Here is a 22,442-nt window from a genome sequence, read left to right as displayed (position 1 = left end):
TCAGGCAAGAGAACAAAGCTGTAAATCTCTGGAGAGACTGAGAGTGGCCTTATTCTTCCTTAATAAAGGATAATACACATTATTACAGTCTTGGACCTGGTTATATTTATAGTTTAACTCCTGTTCTTATCAAGCCACACAATCATGCATAGAGGAGTTCATTCATCCACTTGATTTATAACTGGAATATGAGCCATATTTTGGCACATGCCATTTTCCGGTTGCGAACTGCTTAGGTACCAGTCCATGAGCGCCATCACCTGGACAGGATCCAGCCAAACATCTGATACCCATGAAGCTTGAAAATTCTGGGCTCTAGCCACCCAAAAATAGTGCTTGATGGTCCAGTCACACTCCTCCCCGAGCTGAAGAAAGACACCCTCAGAATGTATATAGGATATGGCCATTATTGATTGCATCAACAGATTCCTCTCAATCCAAAGGCATCATTTGTTCAGGGTGCTGCATACTCTGGCTGACTGGCAGTTAGTCTTGCAGGCCCGTAGAAACATTTGAAAATCCTATGCGATAACATAGCTGTGCACTGAAGAGTAAGGAAGGACGTTGAAAGAGAATAAAATGGATTGGCACACTGCAAGGGCTTATGGTCATGAACAATGAAACAAACAAAAAAACCCACGTAGAGCCCAAGTATGTGTCTTTTAAAATATAAGTACATTAATGATGATGGTGTTTCTTTCTTTTTTTCGATGGGCAATTTTAGTCACAGTCACTGAACATGGGTCAAACGTTTAACTCTCTCTTGAGATTCTTATATGGCTCATTAGTCTAGTAGCTGTGTGCACACTGCAACTCCTCTTTGCACTCATTTGTATTGTACACGCTGTGCCCGTATGGTTCATTGTTTGTATCATATAGCTAGATGGATACTTGTAGTTATCTCATACATGAACCTTCTAAAACAAGGAATAATGTAAGAACTACTTTAATAAGTATCATCTGTGGATATATGTATATTATATATTTTTGTATTGATGTAGCGAGACTAATCAGAACTGTATCACAGTAGGCACTGTTTGAACACAACAAAAGATTTCTACAGCACCTATTCATGACTGTATTTTGGAACCTTATCCTTATCTATACAGTGTAAATTTACAGAGTACCTGCAGCAATGGATATGTGTTTTGCAAAATGGTACTTAAAATAGCACTTGCGTAACATCTTTTTGTTAGAAAGGAGACTTGCGTTTATGGCTGGATCATTGGATACACATCCAAATTTCATATGTATATTTCATGCTTTAAATGCTGCGCGATGTGTGTGAGAAATATGGCAGATTTATCCATCTAGCTATCTGTCTATAATATAGGAACACACAAAGTTACTACAGTCCATTTAGATAACTAGAGAGGAAACTATACATAAATAAATACTGGTATACCTGCGTAGATATATATGTAAACTTCTTTGTGTGTATAGATATATGGGTGGACTGACAGAGAGATGAGAGTTTCATATACATAGCTCACCTCACATCAAAGTATTATACATGTATTTAGTGAGATTATCTCCAATGATCTAACCATGGCAGAAAACCTGTCTTCAAACACAAGGGGTCATACTAGAGCTACTTTAATAAGTATCATCTTGATCCTTCAGAACATGTAACCTGTCACTCCCCCCTACCCCCCATTATTATTATTATCATATTAAGCTTCAGCAGGAAGGAAGACACCCAGAGAGGACGTTTTAGCTCAGATGTTAATGTTACTACTACAGGCGGTTGGAAATGTGTGTCCAAAAGCGCTGAGACCACAGTATGGTGGCTGAGGAGACAACACCCACATAACTAATAACTCTGCAAAGCTTGCCAGGGTTGACGGCACAGCAGTTCAAGCAACGCAAAGACCAGGGGTAATATGATCTTTCGGAACAGATCAAGGTTTCCATTTCCTTTCTAACTATCTTTCCAACTTGTGCTATGGTATCACCATGGATCTGCTGTGTTTAAATTCTTCTGTGCCGATGCAGTAGCAAAGAACATATTTGACCATTTGGCAGTAGTTTTTACTTACAGAGCAGAAATCTGCATGTGTGGGTGCACTGGTATTTCCCATCTATGGCTGAGGTCCAGCCAAATGGGGTCTATAGAGACAGGACGGTGTGATGGTTAGAGTAGGGAGACCTGAGACCTGGGTTTTGTTGCTAACTCTGCCAGTGACTTACAGTGTCACCTTGGGCAAGTCATTTACCTTTTCTGTCTGCAGGTTCCTCATCTGTAAATCAGGGCATTGATAGGACTTACACAGCTTTGTAAAAGGTTTTGAGATCCCTGGGAAAAAAGGGAAATTTGCACAGTCTCATTATTTGCACGTGGAAAATAAGTCCCTTTAGTTGAGGGCTCCTTGAGCGTGTGCAAAGGCAGGGATGGAGCCAGGCACGTCAATCCCTTAATAAAAGGCCTAGGATTAATCAATAAAAAGAGTTAAGGAGTCAAAGTCCAGGTCCCATTAGAATCTCTCCACTGCCTTCAATGGGAGCTGGATTAGGCTCCTGAGGGAGCATTTTATTAAAGATACTATTTCATGGTTTACAGAGCGAGTCAATGAATCAGTCCCAGGCATTACAAAATAGGATCGTAGGGTAGAATCAAATATAAACTAATATTAAGGGCATAAAACAAACGTGGGACAGTGAAATGGGTTATTACAAACACACCAGAAGGCAACTCACCTTTTGATCTAAATATAAACGAGTGGTTTGACAAGTGTATCAAAGCCAAGACAATGACAGTTAATAATAACTGCAAGGCAGCCTAATGGAGACAACAAGATAGAAAGAGGCAGTTCCTGTACTGACAGATGTAACCATGGGAAACTGTAAGCATACAGGCCCCTGGAAAGAAAGATGAATGTTTCTGGAACGGACCGGGCTATACAATGGGGTAAGTGTGACTATTGAACTGTGACTCAGTGCCAGATGCCAATTTCTCGGTCTTTAGAAAGAGCAACGATGCACTGCATGTATCTGAAGCTAAGGGCCAGATCCCCTCTCCCTGCTGCAGGAAATGACTGGCAAAGCTCCCACTGACTTTCTGGGTGCAGGATGAGACCCAAACTGGTACAGAATGGCAAGTGTCTACGTTAGTCAGTGCCTCTCTGTACCACTCTCCGTTAACCGCCAACATCTCTCCCTCTTTGAGTTACCAGGACAGAGATCCCAGGAGCTTGCAGATGCTTTTGTGCTGAGGAAAACGGGCCTTATTTTTAAATGGAAGAAATTACCTTAGACTAATAGGAGATGTGGTGAGAGCATTCAGACGCTCCGTGTCAGGAATTCTGTACAGGAGACAGACACACTATAGGGTTATTGGACCCCACCATGGCGGCCGGGGGTGGGGTGGGGTGGGGTGAGGTGGGGGGAGGGGGAGACACAGACAGGGTGTGTACTTCATGGGAATTTCTCTGGCCTTGTGTAGGCTGAGTCCAAGAGCAGCTAGAGGCAGCCCAGAGCTATTTGGGTCCAATATGTCACAGGTGTGTTATGAAAATGACCATTTCTGAAGTGCGGGAAGGGATAGCTCAGTGGTTTGGGCATTGGCCTGCTAAACCCAGGGTTGTGAGTTCAATCCTTAAGGGAGCCACTTAGGGATCTGGGGCAAAATCAGTACTTGGTCCTGCTAGTGAAGGCAGGGGGCTGGACTCAATGACCTTTCAACATCCCTTCCAGCTCTAGGAGATAGGACCAAATAAATGGAGATATCCCTAAGACAGAGGGAACTAGAATAGTGCCAAGTGCAACACTGGAATCATACAGACATTTCATTAAAATACACATTAAAAACAAAGAAAATGTTGGTAAAGGGGAGGAAAGGAGTTTCTGGAGAAATGGGGAGTTCTTCTGCTTTGGGAAATATTTTAGGGAGCGATGGGTGGGGAAGGAAATTGTGGAGTCAGGTTTGCCTTTTTCTTTACCCAACTTACAGCAAACTGTTTACCTGGGCAAAGGTCCCCTTATTAAGCACAACGGTAACTGCCCAGAACCTTGCAGTGCCACTGCTGTAGAACGTAGGGTCTGAGATCCTCACTTTAGTATTGTTTAAAACAGGAAATAAATGCAGCCTTTGCGCCGGATCCTGGGCCCTATGCTGCCCAGTGGTTTGAAGGGGCTGGGGCAATCCCTGAGGGAATTCTCTCCACATAGGGCTGGTGCAGCACAGAATCTGGCCTCAAACATTGAAACAATCATGAGTTTTTGTAGGTTTTGTTGGCTGCATTGGGGCCCAGTTAATTATTATTGCAAAGCCCTGTCTCTTGCACCTGGGACAAGCAGGAATTCTGATCAGATCTGGCTTGTTGCAGCAATTTCACCCCAAGTCAGCAGACTGGGAGAGTGAATGAGAGAGAATACTGCTTGCTGATGGGCTGTGGCACCCAGCACAAGGCAGGTTAGTAAGGACGGAGTATGGCTAAATAGAGCCCAGATACACCCAACTCCAGGATGCCTATGAGAAGACTCTCTCCTGCATGGACTGACTTCCTCTCTACCTAATGCCCTCAAAATCAGAGAATCTGCCACCAAACCCTCAGAATGGACCCACATCATCTGCCCAGCCCAGAAGCAGGTGGCTGACTTGCCCTCCACAGCAGTGCACAGCGCCACTGTCCATTGCTCTGCCTAGCTCTCTCTGGCAGGATACAAGCAATTCCCAATGAAACAAATATCCCTCGGACTATAGGCCCTGGATCAAAAGGATACTGGCTTCAAACCTTAATCCCCAATTTCCTGTGTCCATACATCACATTTCCAACAAGAGATCTTGCTGTTTCACTTGGCCCTTATTTATCTGAGAGAGTTGATCCAACTCCTTAGTGAGTTCCCCATCCAGACAGCAGCGCTGTCTCCTCACAGTAATAACTGTGGTAGCTCAAGCGAATATCTTGCCACTGATCTTTAGACACCTGCTAAAGCCTGGTAGTGGCTGCTGCTTATGGTCATTTCTTATATGAAATGCATTCCATAGGTGAAGTCAATTCATAGTCAACAATAATTACAACTGAAAAGCTGTTTCTCTTTCCCAAGCTCTAAAGGGTTATTTGCACGGGGGCTTGAAATGCAATGAAAGGACAACAACTTAAAAAGTCTTTCAAACTTCAATTGCCAACTTGCTCCATCCTTTCAAACTTCAGTTGCCAACTTGCTCACTTTGAACTCAACAGGGGTTTCGCCACTGATGTCAGTTGGAACAGGATAAAGGGGTCTATGCTGCTCTATAAATTGTATGTCCATATAACAAAAGCTGCCATGTTAATTGGCCACATGGTTGGCAGTTTTAGTAAAAGGGTCAAGGACCGAATAATCGTGGAGATTGAACCCTTCTCTAATATAAACTAGGGACGCTTGTACTTCCAAGGCCTGTGCTGAAGATAAATCACTGTTCCCCACCACTAAATTCATTTGCAAAGTGTATATAACATGGAGCACACCTCGTTTAACACAACGGCTGTGCGTGCACTTCAATGACCTACATTATCCACTTTACAAGACTAATGTTTTCATCATCCTTAGGAAAAGGTGGGAGTTGGGTGTTCCAGAAAGAGGCGGGCTGTTGCTAGAAAAGGACCCTTGAAATTAACAGGTGAACTAAAGTTCAAGCAATAAGGCTTCAGCATGACTGAGGAAATGAACTCGAGCGCCCAAGAGAAAGGAAAAGGAAAGCTAAAGTCATTTAGAAAACACATCTTAATCTAAAGCACATCAGATAACCTACGGTGAATGACTTCCAAACTACACAAATGCTGGCTGAGATAAGCAATGATCACAGTGCTAAGAAACCTGACCCCACAGCCTTTACTTGGGCTCAACTCTCAATGCCTTCAATAGCTGTTTTGACCAAGACAGGACTTAATGTTTGTTCCTGATGAATGATAAATATGATCCACCTTGAGAACTAGGCTCAGGCCATTAAGCTACCCATTACCGTAGGCAACACCAACTCTCATTACGACTAGCCTCCTTTGCGGAATTAGGGAGCTGTTTGTACATGAAATGCATAAAAGGAAATTTTGACAACTATTCAAGAAGACTCCATAGAACTCTATGGCGATCAGGACTAAAATAAATTTAAGCCCTTGTGTAAGCAGAACGTGGAGGGTAAGAGGAAAATGTTGGATGTACCAAAAACTTAGATAGCAGGACAATGAGCACTGAAAAAATACCAGATAAAACTTTCAATAGATAGCATTTCCACCCTCTTGAATATCTATTTTGTGAAGTTATTTATAGACAATAGTAAGTCACAAAGAGTGGGATTTTGAGAGGAACCTAAAGGTAGTTGGGCACCTGAATCTCACTGAAATTCAATGGGTGTTGGACACCATCTTAAAATGCTTTGAGAGTCCCAGTTCAAATCCATCTTGAAATGGATATTGGGATTGGATTTTGGCTGCAGCTGGCTTCCATATCAACCATGTATTTCTTTACATCTTTCCCCTCCACTTCCTTCCCTCTCTCTTCATGGAAACATTTATAACTTTCAACTCCCAATGCAAAGGCCACATTTTAAGAAGGGACCTTAATCTAGCCTCTAATTTTGCAGCTTTAAATTAAATGTGGTCACAGATAGTAGCATCGAAGCAGCTCACTACCCGATTGCTCCCACAAACAGGAAATCTCTACCAGTTTTCACACACAAATGTGCGTATGAACCAGGCCACCAAATTTGGCCTTGACTGAGATATAACTCATTTGAGAACAGGCCCAACATGTCAGAGATCGTGTTTCTAGATTCAAGAGAAGCAATGTTAAAATTTGTGAAGAGATGATATGAAGATGATTATAGAGTCTAATAGCAGATGTCTATAAAGCCACTGTATATTCTGTAAACATCTGCTGCCTATATTTTAACCCAAGTTTTCTTCAGCTAGACTCATGGACAGCAGAGAAAAAGATGAGACCCCAAACCCTACTCTCAAATACACACACACACACACGCCCCACTGGGTTTCTGCCAAAGTTGGAAGGGCATCTCTCAGATCAGAATTAGGTTTATTAAATAAGCTATACCGAGCTCCTCAGAGTAATATTCCAAAATTCCCAGCCACTCTTCATAGGGTTAACACATCCAATCTTTTTACACAGCACAAAGCATAATGATTTTATTTAAAAACACATTAGGAGGCCATAGTTTGAAATTAATTTCTAAGCAGGCTGCTGTAAATATCAGCATGTAAGAATGGAGTGATGAGGCATTTTTTTAAAATTACATTTTGTCTGCATAGGAACAGAAATGATGCCAGATCAGAGTAAAATTCAGTCCAATGGTGGCCAACAGCTGATGCTCAAGTGAAAGGTGAAATACTATAATTGCTTATTGACCTCTGCAAATATGAGCATACCCCATCAAACCTGAAATTTGATTATCCTTATCTTAATCCAGCCACAATGCATGACACAATCTTGTGTGTTGAGTTCTACATACAGACACGATACTAACCAAAGGACTATTACCATGTATTTAGATGCATATTGTCTTTATTAAGCTTGATTTAGCACTAGGACTACTTTCTAACACAGCTGTTGATGGGGGAGAGGGATGGATGGTGAACTTTTGCTCTGATTAGCTGTGATTATTTCTGAGGTAATTTTATTTACAACCCCCCACCCCTAAAACTCAGCCAAGCAACAACAAAAATGCCTATTTTACAATACTAGTGAAACAGCCGACTTCAGAAAGGGGCACACATTTAAGGGCACTAAAATTTTATTTTTACAAAAGCTAAACTTACTTAATATGAAGGTTTTGATTTCTTTTGCAAAAATATTCAGTGAAAACCCTGGCCCTGAATTTGTAACATTTCCCTGAAAGTTTGATAACATTAGCCCTTAGTCACTGCAAGGGAATCCAAAACGGAAACTGACCCAATTAATGTTGACTTGGTTATTTTCATTTCTCAAGCTGAGTGAAATGCAAAAAACACCAGAAAGGATCATAGTGAAAAAGGTTATCTAATTTTAAAATTTCTTTGTTTTAATACATATACGTTCTAGTAACATGTAAAGAATTTAGGTTTTGTAAGTTTGAGATTTTTAGCGAAATGATCTTTTAAACTCCCAGAGCAAGAAATTTCAGTGATTTAAGCTTGCACTGTATTACTCACTGTGCCCGTGTATTACATGGTACGTTCTAAGATCATCACGCTATTTAAAAGCAAGAAGCAGCGCATGATTGTTGGAATAAGCTCCATACTAAATTTTCTTGCTTTTGTGGGTTTGAGTCTAGTGTTATTTGAACAGCGTGATGAATAAGCACAAACCTTTCTCCAGCCAAGCTTCCTGTGATCGGGTTTGAACTTCCCGTCTGATATGAGGCTGGGCTGTCAGTTGACATTGGTAACACCGCTCACGTCAGGGAAGCTGCAAGAAGGTCAGCGTCTGTTATAACATTCTGGCAGATCAAGAGCTTTATACCCTGCTACCCAAACCTGTGCGTCATTGTTCTTAAAATTGAACAGGATGCATAAGAAAGCAAGAACACTTTTTCCAGAACTAAAGCCTTGGTAATTTAGTGGACTTTGTTTATTAATTATATATATATATATATGAAAAAGAAAACCTAAGGGGGAGATTTGCAAATCTCTCCCACGCGATTTAAAAGCACAAATCCTATTAACCTGTGCTCCTAATTCATTGAGGCACATGTGAAAATATTCCCGTAAGTGCATACAGCTCTAGGGTAAAGGCAATGGCAAATCTTCCACGGCTTCACTGGAGCCAGGATTTTACCCCTAAACTTTTGTAAGAGGACTTTGGTTTCCTCTGGTTTATCCTTAGTCATAGTAATAAGCGTCCTTATTTCACAAAAGAAATATGCAATACTCTCTTGTATTCAACAAAAGCTGATGACAGAGATACATTGCTCAGAGAGAAAGCTAGTTCTATGCCAATTATCTTAGCAAATAGCATTCAGGTCACCAACGGGAATATGAACTTTGTGCCTGCCTACTAGAGAATAGTATCTCAATAGAAACCACTACTTTCCAGTTGGAGACCCTCCCCTGAGGGTAGGCCCACAAGACCTAATGTTTGGATTAGCTGACTAAGGTTGCAATTTTCTGAGGAGATGTGTCCTAAACCGCAATGGTGCATGCTCAGCACCTTGCAGCTCTGGGGCCTATATGACCACTTAACTTCCCTCCTAACCAAAAAGAGTGGTTGATTCCAGACGTGGGAAAGAGAAATACATTGTGGAGTGGTTTGGGGGGTGGGGGGGGGAAAGAGAATGAGGGTGGTACCATAGGCCTGAATGTATTTCAAGTAATTGTATAGCATGGGTTACCAGTGATTTGTATTTATGCAGTGTATAAAGTTCATTTACTAGCACATTAAACAAAATATAAATGAGTTACAAACTCCTAAGATTTTACTTCATGAGGACAGAGGCTCTTAATAGATCCAAAGCTGGAACAGCTGCAGGTTAAGTGACCTGCTCAACCCTAAATGAGAGGCTGAAATAGGGATTTAATAAAAAGGCTCCTATACCAGTAGGAAGGTGTTCATCCTGGGCATTCTTCTGGTAACAGGAAATTCTAACTGTTCTTAGCTTTAATCTTACTACACCTCTCACTACTAAAAGCAATTATCTAGCATAAACTAGCATCCTGTATTCTTTTAAAAAATAGCAAAGCCATGAGAAAAGACGTAGTCAAGCACATGACGTCAACATGACGGCCACAGTCACTGGATTCCTCTGGAGGCTAAAATAACCTAGACCTAAATAAAGAATCCTGGAGGCGACTCAGAAAAATGTTCCCTACAGAGGTAAAATATCACTCCTGTATGCTACAGTGCATGAAAGAACATTCATTTTAAACCAAAATTATGCAAATATCCCCAGCAATTTCACTTAATTCAGTCACTGAATTAACTTCTAGAACAAATGTGTATTATAATTCAAGTACCTGCTTTCAGCATTCAAATTATTGGCTACAAAAAGCAATTTGGTTAATGAATCAAAACTCTGAATGAAGAGGACAGTCCAAAGTGGATCCATGTGGCAGGATTATCCATCTGTCGCGTCTTGTCTTACATTGTAAGCTCCTTGGGGCAGGGACTATCTTGGTCTGTACATTTTGGACTAATGTTTTAGGGTATGTTTACACAGCAACCAGAGGTATGATTGCAGCACAAGCTGGCATATCTGCAGTGGCTTTGGCACTCCATTTGGGTACCAAAAAACAAAAACAAACCACCATGAAGTTTCCAAATTCACAAAATATTTATTTTTTTAATAGTCTAGTACATTCAAATTCATTTAGACTAGAATACAGTAATTCAAAATATTTTTGGCGAGTTCAAATTTTTAAAAAACCATTTTCACCATTAAACACTCCAAACAACTGGCCGGGAAAATTAACTTAAAAGATAATGGAACAAATCCAAGCGAAAATTTCATTTTTGTCAAAAAGCAAACGTTTACACAGATTTTAGTGGTTTTAACAGTGCTGCATTTGAACAGAATAGATGAACCCACAGAAGTGAAAAATATTAAAAACAGACATGTTAAAAAAAAGAAGAACAAAAACCCACAGGCATCCATATGTTTAAGACTGTCATACAAGGGATTGTCTGCCCAGATGTTCCATTTTTATGCTTTTTAGAGATTTAACTAGTGGTAAACTACGAGTGTAGTGGTGCCGTTTTCCAGTCACCAGCTAACACTGTATGGCAACTCATTTCCATGCCTTGATTTTAAAAGTGTCCCTTCCTGGAAATTTTATAGACATGTACAGATTCTATAATATGCAAACAACCCACTGGCAAGTTCAGATGAAATATTAAATAGTACCTCGAAAAACATCTCTATTGTACTAGTCTATTGTTTGAAGACAGGCAATACCCAGAACAAAATCTGAAAAAGGCAACATGTTTGTTTTGTTTTTAGTTTTTAAAACACTGACATGAAAAACTGAGTAAATTAGAAAAAAGGATCAAGTCAATCTTAATATAAGACATTGATAATGTAGTGGGACAGATACAATAACTGGACGAACAGCATTACAGTGAGGCGTCTACATCTAGATATTTAATGCACGTGTTCTACAATCATGCCTTGCTACATTTTGTTTTCCTGTACAGAAAATAGCAATATGCTAAGCCCAGTTTTGCTCTTCTTAAGGTCCCAAATTGATGAGAGATATTGTATCAAGTTCTTCAGGCTTTCTTCACTAGAAGGCCATGTGTGTGAGGAACCATAAAATACTCTAAGTTATCAGCAATTGCAATATACCAGTTTTGGCTGGGATTCTGAAGGAGCCTAAGGGAGTTAGACATACAACGCCCACTCAAAGCCCAGGGTCGCTGATACCCAACTCCACTGAGATCCTTTGGATATCCCAGCCTTCATGTTTCAGCACCAATATATATTAACTCTTCTAGACAATTACTGATGCTTCCTCACTGTAATTTGGATACTGGAATATTTAATAACTGGCCACCTGCATTGATACTGCCAAGTTTTGAAAAAAGTCTGCTCTCATCAATTCAACTGTCTCTATAGATGGCATGTGGGGAGGGGCTTTAAAATGTTTGACTGGTATTAACTACTTGTCTGAAACACGGTTTCTTTCACTGATAAGCCATACTAAGGGCTTGTCTACATGGTGTGGTAATGTGGACTACGGGGGTATGCTGCACATTAGTTGATACAGACCCTGCTGGTGTGCACTAAAGGCTCTCTAGTGCACTTTAACTTAATACTGTTTCAAATAGCACTACATTAAAGTGCATTAGGGAGCCTTTCATGTGCAGCATCTGGGTCCATATGGACCAATTAACATGTAGCATGTTAGTGCACTTTACGAATCACACCCTGTAATCTGCATTACTCCACCATGTAGACAAGCCCTGAGTAACTAAATGTACTATAGTGAGCAGCATGTTTTCACGTTCAAGCTTGGCAGAACCACGTTTTGAAATTACAAGTTTTTAAAAATTATGAGTTACAACCACACTTGTAATAAAACTTTTGGAAGAGGTATAATGTTCGCTTGTCAGTACAGTATGTGGAATGTAAGTTTCTTGCAAGAGTTTGCAATATGAATAACTGCATAGATGACAGCTGTGTTTTCATTTCAATAAATGTACTTTTAAAATTTACAAAAAACAATTTAAAATTTCTATAAAAGTCATTATGCCAAGATGACATGTGGTAAAACTAGATCTATCCCTCCATGATTTATGTTTATTAAATGGCTAGTGAAAAAACAGTAGAAACCAATTTTAAAACAAAAGAAGTTACATCTTTGCTATTGCACTGACTTTCACAATTTGAATCACTAATTTAGAAAAATTCATATAGTAAAAACTGTAAAATTAATCTAGAATACAAAAATTCTGGTTAGTAAACATCAGGAACCCAGTTCTACTAGTGTGGAATGGACTATCCGGACTGTACTTTAGTGCCTTGATTATTTACAGTACTTGCTGTATGAAGGGCAATTCCAGGACACATTATTTAACATCTGTTCACAGTAAATGTATTCAGAGAACTATCTAGGTCAGTGCAGTTTTTCCTGTGCAATTTTTCAATTCCCCAGAATTCCTTACATCAAATAATACTGTTATGGAGGCCTAGTGCAGATTTTTTTTTTTTTTTTTTAAATCATAAGTGACGGATAATGTCTGCAGGGCTTCTGTAAAGGTACTTCCAAATGGCATAGTAATGAACTGCAGCTGCAATAGCTACAAACATGTGCCAGATGGCATGGGCAAATGGAATGATTCCATCACTCTTGAAGAACACCACTCCCATGCAATAAATTAAGCCTCCCCAGGCAACTTCTTGAAGTCCATCGGTGTTGTTCTGTTAATTAACAAGGAGAGACAAAAAAAAGTTAAGTCTTCAAAAATGAAAACTGGAACAGAGTTAGTAAGGCTTGGTCTACACTAACCCCCCAAATCGAACTAAGGTACGCAACTTCAGCTACGTGAATAACGTAGCTGAAGTTCGAAGTACCTTAGTTCGATCTTACCTCGGTCCACACGCGGCAGGCAGGCTCCCCCGTCGACTCCGCGGTACTCCTCTCGTCTAGCTGGAGTAACGCAGTCGACGGCGAGCACTTCCGGGTTCGACTTATCGCGTCCAGACAAGACGCGATAAGTTGAACCCAGAAGTTCGATTGCCAGCCGCCGAACTAGCGGCTGGGTATAGACGTACCCTAAGTCTCCAGGCCTCGTTATTGGGGCAGGGATAGGGGATGGGACGGATGACTTATTTAATGACATTTAAAAGGCCAAACAATATTATTCTGAGACATCACTTTGGAGTACATAGTATATGGATCCTAATTGTGGGTGAGTTTCTAAACCTTTTCATGTGACAGCTAATATGAACAGAACAAACAGGACAGCCAATCCTAAAATGCTTACAGTTCAGGTTGGAGTTTCAGACTTAGCTTGTTTGAACACTGGCCTGGTGTTGTGATCATTATAAGATGTTGCGCCACATGTGTAAAGTTAGAATGTCACTGTTTCTGCTGTTATAATTCTGTCATCACTTCACCGTTCTAGCAGTTTGAGCAACACGCTGTAATGTACTTAAATATTTACAATGTAATGGCTATTCTTGATTTTGTGTATGGTGACGTGTTTCACAGGTTACTATTATCAAAGCAATATCAGGTGACATGATCAGAGTTGAGCAGGTCTGACATTCTACCCAGCTGAGAGTGGAGTACACACATGGGAGACCACAAACACATAAGAATGGATGTAAAAGGGCAAAAAAAGAGGGAAGGAGTAACTTATTTCTAGATTTTGGGCCAGAATGGGACGGGGAGGGGGGAGAGAGAAACCACCCCAAAACTTACAAGACAGCTAGTGAATAAGCCAAATAGGACTACAGGGAATCTTATGCCACACTTCTAAATTAAAAGCTTCCTTCTGAATTTCCAAGGGACAAGGAAGCAATCATTAAATGGAGTCATAAATATTACAATTCAAACACATTGCTTTGAAATACACGATGTTTGGATGTATGGAACTGAAATGCACTACTTGATTCTTTCTGGCTCTAGTGAAATAGAAGTACTATCCCTACATGATTCTTTTAAGCTTTTTTATTAATTATTATTATTATTAAAGAAACTGAATCTACATAATGGATGGAATTTCATTGGCTTATAGCTTAAGAACCAATCAACCCAAACAGATGGCTAAATACTTTCAGTGCTTCTACAACTAGCATTTATAACAGTGTGTTGAACTGAAATTAACAGCTATACAGACAAAAATGGAACTTCACTGGAGCTCCCTTTTAAACTACTTTTAAAAGGAAAGGTATTTATTACATTAACAGAATATTCATTTATTACATTAAGAGCATATTCCTTACCATGGATATCACTACCAGAGCAGGAGAAAATCCCATTGCTAAATAGAAAAGGAGTTCGACAATCTTATACCTAAAGGAATAAGATAAGGAAAGGTACAAGATGAATTTTTAATGCACATTTAATATTTCCTTAAAAGACAAAAACAGCTAATGTATGACTTTTTAAACTAACAGATGCCCATCAGCCACCTAAATTCTTTGTATACAGACAGATCTACAGATAGATCACATTGAGGTTTTATTTACATAACAGAGGGCTGATATTTCTCTAATTAAGGGAAAGAGGATGACAGTATGCTATAAACATTGCCTACACACTTTCGATATATAGCTAAATTTATCAATTTTTCTCCATACTTTTGAGATGTACCTGTAACTACCACTTTGAGTCTCCCACCAAGTGGGTCAATGCATATGGTTTCAACCCTTCTTTCTAACTAGGTGGGGAAAGACTTATGAAGATTAGTCGCTTGCTCCTCGGGAATGGGGTATGCGATGAGAGGCAGTCACACAGGCTCAAGGAAACAGTGTAAACTAAACAGACTCAGCTCTCCAAATAGCTCAACAGGGGCATTGTAGACATTTCCTGGGTTAGTAACTTCTCCATGTGCAACTTAAATTATATTGCACTGTAATCCTATAAGGGATGTTGTATCAATTAACTAGCATAGTAGAATATGGAAGCAATGAAGACATCTTGATTGTCTAGACATTTCCCTCAACTCCCGTCAACAGATTTAATAGGACAGTAAAGATCAACTACTGAATGAAGTCAATAAAGATACTCCTCCTCTCCTTGCCTACTTTCTACCAGCTGTGTCTTAGTTTTCCACAGAAGACATAGAAGAGCATTTATAAATTTGTTCTAAATGCGAGATATACAAGTTACTGTAAATTTGTATGTGATAAAGTGGGTGCAAATATCTGTTAACAAGATATAAGCTTGCATCCTTCTATTTATGTATTTCTGCTATTTTGAATTTCTTAAGTCAATATGCAAGACAAGCTGACATTTTATTATAGGAGTATTTATAAAGCAGCAAGTTCAAATGCAGTTTACAGTTTAATGCAAATTAGAATTCTTACTTTTCATGGTAGAGAAATACATAAATGGTTCCTCCAGCTGCCATTAGCCAGATAAACCAACGCATATGAGATGCCAGAGGTCCAAGCTCACGAAGATTTAACCTGAAAACGTGAAGATTACAATAGACAACAGAAGTGATGACTGAATGGAATTTATTGACATACAAAGATTTTTATTCTTTTAAAACAATATGGGCTACACTTTGTTTAGAAAACAGGAAGAGGAAATAATCTTGCGACTTCTTGGAGAGGTAAGAAAATTTATTTGAGAACCTAAACTAAGTAGTGTTTAGGTGTGCTGGGACAGATGTGAGGAAGAGAGCGCTTTTTTCTATTCCCAAATCCCTTTCTACCATCCCTTCTTAGGGATAATGTTCAGAGTATTTTCAATAACAAATTGTAGTATTTTGCTTATGACAGTAGACTAGAGAAAAAGACAACTGCAGTACTTGGATAATTTAGCAATTGCTCATTCGAAAGAAGTATCACTGTTAGCTACCTCCCTTTCTTCTTCAGTCCAAATTTTAAAACTCAAGGTAAAAAATGAGGGGCCCGGTTACATTCCTTCCATAACCTGATGTCCCACTGAAGTCAGTTTGAACTTTGGATAAGCAGGAATGCAGGTTAAAGCCCATAATTTCTAGTCATGTAGCTCGGAATTCATTCAACAATACAAAGAAAGTAACATTTGAAGAAGTGGGCTGTAGCCCACAAAAGCTTATGCTCAAATAAATGTGTTTGTCTCTAAGGTGCCACAAGTACTCCTGTTCTTTTTGCGGATACAGACTAACACGGCTGCTACTCTAAAAACAGTTTGTTCTTCTTGTCATACAAAAGAAGGAGGAGGCAGCAGTGTTAAATCCCATGGGATTAGGCCATATTCCATTTCCCAGTTCAATAATGTTGTCAATCAACTACTTCAACACCTTTACAAAAGTTATTTGGAAATCATATTAATACAGCGTAGGACGTTTTAATCCCTTGAAAATATACATTTGATTTCTTACCATGGTGCATATGATGCTGCAATAAAGACATAGATCACCATTCTGTCACACATGTGAAAACAATGCTCCATTGTCCTAACAAAGAAAAAACAAGCTGCTAAAATACAAGTTGTGGAAAAACGTCACAATTCCTCTGTCAAGAAAAAGCATTAGATCTTTTTGTGTTCAGCGTGAAAGTGTCTCACTTTTAAATGCTTTCATGTACAATAGTAAAGCTTCTTGGTCTTTGAGACACTAGAGTAGGGACCAAGTGCTCAGGTCTGGCTCTGTGCTCCCTCATTTCAGGGCTGGCTATGCCTTCAGCCTGCAGCAGCCTCCAGGATGATCTACGTTGGGCCAGTTGACTCAGGCAACCCAGAGCACAGCAGTGCTCCTGTCATGTCATGGCTGGGGAAAAGACCCCATGCTAGGGCAAGGTAGCATGGAGCTGCTACACAAGCTCTACACTACCCAATGACAGGCACTATGCAGGGGGAATCCTTAAAGAGGCTGTTTAAGACAGCTTTGTGACTCCAGAGGAATCGTGGCAGGAGCAAGAATCTAGCCGGAGTTCTGCTATTAGAGACTAACTTTGAAACAGAACCTTCGTCTGGTCAACTGTGTATTAGATTGTGAGACCCTTCGGTTCTGTGTCTAGCTCAATGTATGGTAGAATGCAAAACATCCAGCCAGCAATCACATTTCTATATTGAGATCAAACCCACCTCACTTTTAATCTAGCAATTTTCTTCTACAGAATAATGTTGAGTTGCTCGTGACATCCATTAACCACAACAGTTAATGCCAGCATAAATTGTGTGGTTTTGTTGTGTTGATCTGTCCTGTACACATACAGTGAAAGTGATTCAGAGCCTCGTGATGGAAGGAAGTACATGCTATTATTTTAATAAAGAAGTAATCATTACGTTCTGCCTATAGAAAGTGATCAGAAATAATGGTAGGTGTAAGATTAGCAGAAGACCAATGTATTTTTGGTTCAGTGTCCTATTGAGTTTTGTCTTCATAGAAGTCAACTCATATTTGAATATGCCATGCAGGCACATAGAAATGTGACACACAGCTACACTTTGTGCAGTATTATATGTTCTTTAAATAATGTATCTAGTTTTCTCTGGAGTAATTCTTCCAGACAAACAGAGTATAGTGTTACTTTAGTGACCCAACCTTGCAAGCCAAAGGTCTGCAGTGACAGAATGAAGGTTTCCTGGAGAATCTATTACACAGCACACAAGGTACCCCTCACAATGCTCTGCAAAGCGGGAAAAAAAAAAGTGTTCCTTGATCTGCTTACTCAGGGTAATTGAATCTGACCACTTCAGAAGCAGCATGAAAAACATTACAAATGGTGAGTTCTCTGTGGATACCTTAAGTGACTCTTTTTCCAGGAAACAATGTGAAACACCGTTGAAACAATGAAGAGTGCACAGAGGCCCATGCCATACATCCATGCGGTTATCTTTTCCCATCGATCATCAGAGAGCCGGTGGAGGAGGGCACTACCCACAATGGCTGGAAAAATGAGGAACTAAGGAAACAATAAGAACACGGATGTTATTCTCTATGCCCAGCCACTGTGTAGAGTCATCCACCCATTCCTGAACTATGGATTTCACTGGTCACAATACACAAGCAGCAGCAACAGACAATATGCCAAGTGTGTGCCTGTCCGTCTCCCCACAACCTCTTTTCACTGAGTAAAAGAAGACCTGATTAGCTGTTTTTGTTGCACAGACTGAAGGCAGCTCCCTAAAAAGGGCACAAAACCTAAGATCACTGTTATCTAAATATTTCACGGCTTATTACGAGTAGGTTTATATATCAATTCTACCTCTTCCTCACATTAGTGTTTGGGATTAATCATTAGCCTCTTCAGTCACAAAGCACCAGGGAAACAGACACTCAGCACAGCTCTTCACTTAGTAAGCTATTTAAAATACAAAGATTTTGAAGGAGATCTTCAGTCTTCACAACCGCTTTGCCAAACTAATTTCAGGTTAAAACCGGATATGGTATTTTTACCTAGCTGGAAGTAATGCAAACTGAAGGCCAACTTCTTCCTTCACAGTGCCCACTGGAGGCTAAGAGAGAGTCCCCACCCTATGCATGCATCCATGAGCAAAAGTTCTCTTTTTAGTATAACAAGTGAACAAGAGAAATCTTTAAAGAAAACTAAAGCCTCAATTCAGAAAAGCACTAAAGCAAGTGTTTTAGCCTCACTGAAGTCAACAGAATTTAGACCAGTGCTTTGCTGAACAGAGGATTCAAGTACTGACTGTATTGGCATAGTTAAAGTAGTACAACACCCCCCTCGTGTGATGAAGATTTATGTGGGTATAAAGGCCTTTATACCTGTATAACTTATTCCTGAAGGAAAAATGGGAATAATCTATACCAGTATAAGGCACCTTTATTTTGGTATAATTGGGTCCACATTGGAGGTTGTACCCAGCATAACTATTTCACTAAAATCCCGCTCCCCAAAGCAAAATGGTTATAGTGATACAAAAATCTGTGTGTAGAGAGGCCTAAATAAGAGCAGGAGGAAATTCTCATGTACGTACTGAGCATTTAAAAGGCGTTTTTCTGTACTCTTGATAAACAGAACAAGGATCGGTTAAGGCCACTGCAGAGTAACATTTAGAAAAATAATCCTCAATTCACAACACAAAATAGAACCTATATCATTTTTAGGCTTGAAAGAGCATTCTGCATACCCGAGTTATCTTTAAGTCTTAGTGGTAAAAATATGCTACATGAAATCCTAAAAAAAGTGGTTGTGTGTATTTTATATAATTATAGTGAAGAAAATTTAAAATGTGCTACTTCGGTTTAGATTTTAATATGTGGCAGTTCAAAGATCTTTATCACCTTCTATTTTTTGTATGCATGTCTGGCAAATCAGTAACAGTGATAAAAAGGTGCTCAGATGAGGTCTGTTTAGGTCAAGGGGTAGGCAACCTATGGCACATGTGCCAAAGGCGGCACGCGTGCCAAAGGCGGCACGCGAGCTGATTTTCAGTGGCACTCACACTGCCCGGGTCCTGGCCACCAGTCTGGGGGGCTCCACATTTTAATTTAATTTTAAATGAAGCTTCTTAAACATTTTAAAAACCTTATTTACTTTACATACAACAATAGTTTAGATATAGATTATAGACTTATAGAAAGAGACCTTCTATAAACGTTAAAGTGTATTACTGGCATGTGAAACCTTAAATTAGAACGAATAAATGAAGACTCGGCACATCACTTCTGAAAGGTTGCCAACCCCTGGTTTAGGTCATAAGAAACATTTCAAGCTGCCCCCTTCAAACTATAGAAAATATACATCTGTAAATATTTTGAACATAGTATTCTACTGGTCCTGACTATAGATTTTTCAGGCTTTATTGAAGAAATGAAATATTAATTTAACCAATGAAATTATTGGTACAGCCCAAGGTGGGAAAACACAGGTCTTTTATGATAAACACTGCATCCTGGAATTTGACAAGGATTCACCTTTTTAAAAGTCTGTAATGCAAGACAGAATTACAGGATGCAAAGTTCTTCCTTGATTATAGATATACAGTAGATATACTGTACTTTATCCACATGCAAAACTCCCTGTAGCATAAATGGAAATCCCGAGCCTGGCTACAATAGAGATCATTCAAGAAAAGTCTGCACTGTGGATTGAAAAACAAACAAACAGTCTGTAACTTGAAGACCAGAGTTCATAAACCAATGTAAAAAGCACAGAACCAGTGCCTGTTTTTTGTTTGTTTGTTTAAAAAATAAAATAAAATAAATAAAAAGAGATAAATGCATGTACTGATCCTTAAACACACACAGAGAATGCAACAATTGCATTTCTATGATGCCTTTGCCTTCCATTCACAGACCTCAAGGCCCTTTTACAAAGATTAGAATATATAAACTAACTGCATAACTGTAAAAATATGTTGAGTACTACCCTGTTAGTACCACAGCAAATGAACCAATGTACAAGACATGTTTACCTTTTAATTTGAAGTTCACACTGAATACAATTTAGTCTTCTCCATCCTCAGATTTAATGGAATACACATAAACCCAAAGAATACTTGAGCCTAGAGGTATATTACTCATAAGACACCTTAAGCACTGGTGGTCACCATTAAAAAGTAAACTTTTATACAATCAAGAAACAGTGCATTTAAGATACCAGATATTTTTGACAAGGTGGGGTCTAACTTTTATAAAGACCACTGTAGTTCAAGTTATAGCAGGGTGAAGCAAATCAGTTTGTTTTACCATCTCTTCCTTCATGCCTTTAAAGGATGAATACAGATACAAATCAGTACAGAGCTGCAAGCTATCAAATGTAATTTTATTTCTGCCATTTTTCTGGCTTTTATTCTGAGCTCCAAATAAAAAAATTCCATTCCTGCTATGGAAGAATTACACACTCTACATTTCTCTTTTCTTCTAAGTGGTCCATTTGGGGAAAATAGCATGCCTTGCCTATATCCCATCAAGTACATCATGAGAACAGTTAACTAAACAAAAGGTGTTTTATTACTTCCAGGGTGTTTGCTTTCAATCTAGCCATTTTATGTCAGACCAGAAGTGGAATTCTGGTGTCTGCTTACCTACTGGCAAACAGAATTCTCTACTACACTAATTACACTTGACACAATATAGGTTCTAATAAAAATAAGATGTATATAAAAATGGATTTCTCATCCACCTTTTAAAAAGCAAGATATAGCTTTAGTCTTAGAGCAGTGATAAGCAATACAAGTTTTCCACTCAAACTTTTCATAAATACAAAGATTTCCAGGTCAGAAGGGACCATCTATAATACAGGCGATACAACTTCCCCAAAATAATTCCTGGAGCAGATCTTTTAGAAATTTAAAACTTCAAAAATTATACAACAAATACAGTATCAGTTCTCAAAAGGGGAAAGTCCTGACAGTACCTTTAGGATTGATATTTACTAACAAACCGGGGGAATTAATCATAAAAACGCTGAGTCAACACAATATAATGTAACAGTGCTAAACTGCCAGACAATGTCCTGTTCTTGGTATTCAAATTTGCTGAAATTTACACTTTGTTCATTGTGTAAGCAAAGCTGTATTAACAGGAGATACTGTACCAGGGTGCTAATACTGTGTGCCAAATCCACTACTTTATAAATAGCCCAACTGAAACAAAAGCCAGCATTAAAATAAAGTAAATCAATTTAGAAAGTATTCCGTTTCATCGTTCAAGGTTAGCAATTACTTTTGAGCACCTTCGCCAAAGCGTACTTGCTAAATTAGAGGAAGTGAGCAGTGAGCTTTGGAGAGGCAAGTGGGGTGGGGTGGGGGGTCAGGGAAGTGACAGTATTTTAGAGGAGATGTAGCAGAATTGCTGCCTAGTTCTTTCAATTTTACTAAGATATTTTAGAATAAATTGGAGAACCTCGTCTGATAGAGTCATTTGCTTTACTTTCTATTAAGGAAAGGACAGGAAGGAGTTAAGATGCATTAACAGCTTATTTTTATGGGCTGGGATCATCAAATGAGCCTGTTGAATGAGGAGCTGAATGTCCATTGAAACTGGCTGGGATTTAAGCACCTAACTCTGCTAGACCCTTGGAAAAATCCTAATCATTCAGTTATGAGAAAGTCGCAGTCACTGCTGGTAGGAATATCTGCTGAAGGAACTGAAAGGTGGCAAATACACTGGGGAAAGTCAATAGCACTTCCCTATTGCTACACATAACAGCAACTTTAATTAGGGCCCACAGCAGAATGAATGATGCAGAAACTATAAGCCCTAAAGCTGGTTGGAGAAGTTTTGATGGAATCATATGCCATTGGAACATGCAGAGCTGTTGAAATCTTGGCACTCTGCAAAATCCTGTCATGTCCCTGGAATTTCCTTTTGGAAGAAAACCAGAATTAAATGTTTAACAATGTCAGAGCATTCTGTCTGGACATTTTCAGAATAAAACATTTTGATTTTTTGTTTTGAAACCA

At 39.3% G+C, this 22,442-nt stretch overlaps 1 protein-coding gene across 2 annotated transcripts in view; it reads right to left on the bottom strand.

The window, feature by feature from the left end:
- Positions 1-10,218: 10,218 nt before the first annotated feature.
- The window catches only part of MMD (monocyte to macrophage differentiation associated), a 28,223-nt gene continuing 15,999 nt past the window's right edge, over positions 10,219-22,442 (bottom strand). For both annotated transcript variants that reach the window (XM_054047748.1, XM_054047749.1), the window contains 5 exons: positions 17,814-17,974; positions 16,450-16,524; positions 15,443-15,544; positions 14,357-14,426; positions 10,219-12,826 (listed from right to left, as the gene is read on the bottom strand). In XM_054047748.1, the coding sequence (XP_053903723.1) occupies positions 12,626-12,826; positions 14,357-14,426; positions 15,443-15,544; positions 16,450-16,524; positions 17,814-17,974 (609 nt within the window). In that variant the 3' untranslated portion in view covers positions 10,219-12,625. The remainder of the gene's footprint in view (positions 12,827-14,356; positions 14,427-15,442; positions 15,545-16,449; positions 16,525-17,813; positions 17,975-22,442) is intronic.

The sequence above is a fragment of the Malaclemys terrapin genome, chromosome 13, assembly GCF_027887155.1.
Source record: "Malaclemys terrapin pileata isolate rMalTer1 chromosome 13, rMalTer1.hap1, whole genome shotgun sequence".
In the NCBI taxonomy this organism is placed as follows: domain Eukaryota; kingdom Metazoa; phylum Chordata; order Testudines; family Emydidae; genus Malaclemys; species Malaclemys terrapin.
The sequence above is the reverse complement of the archived record's forward strand: the minus strand, read 5'-3'. Positions and strand labels throughout refer to the sequence as shown.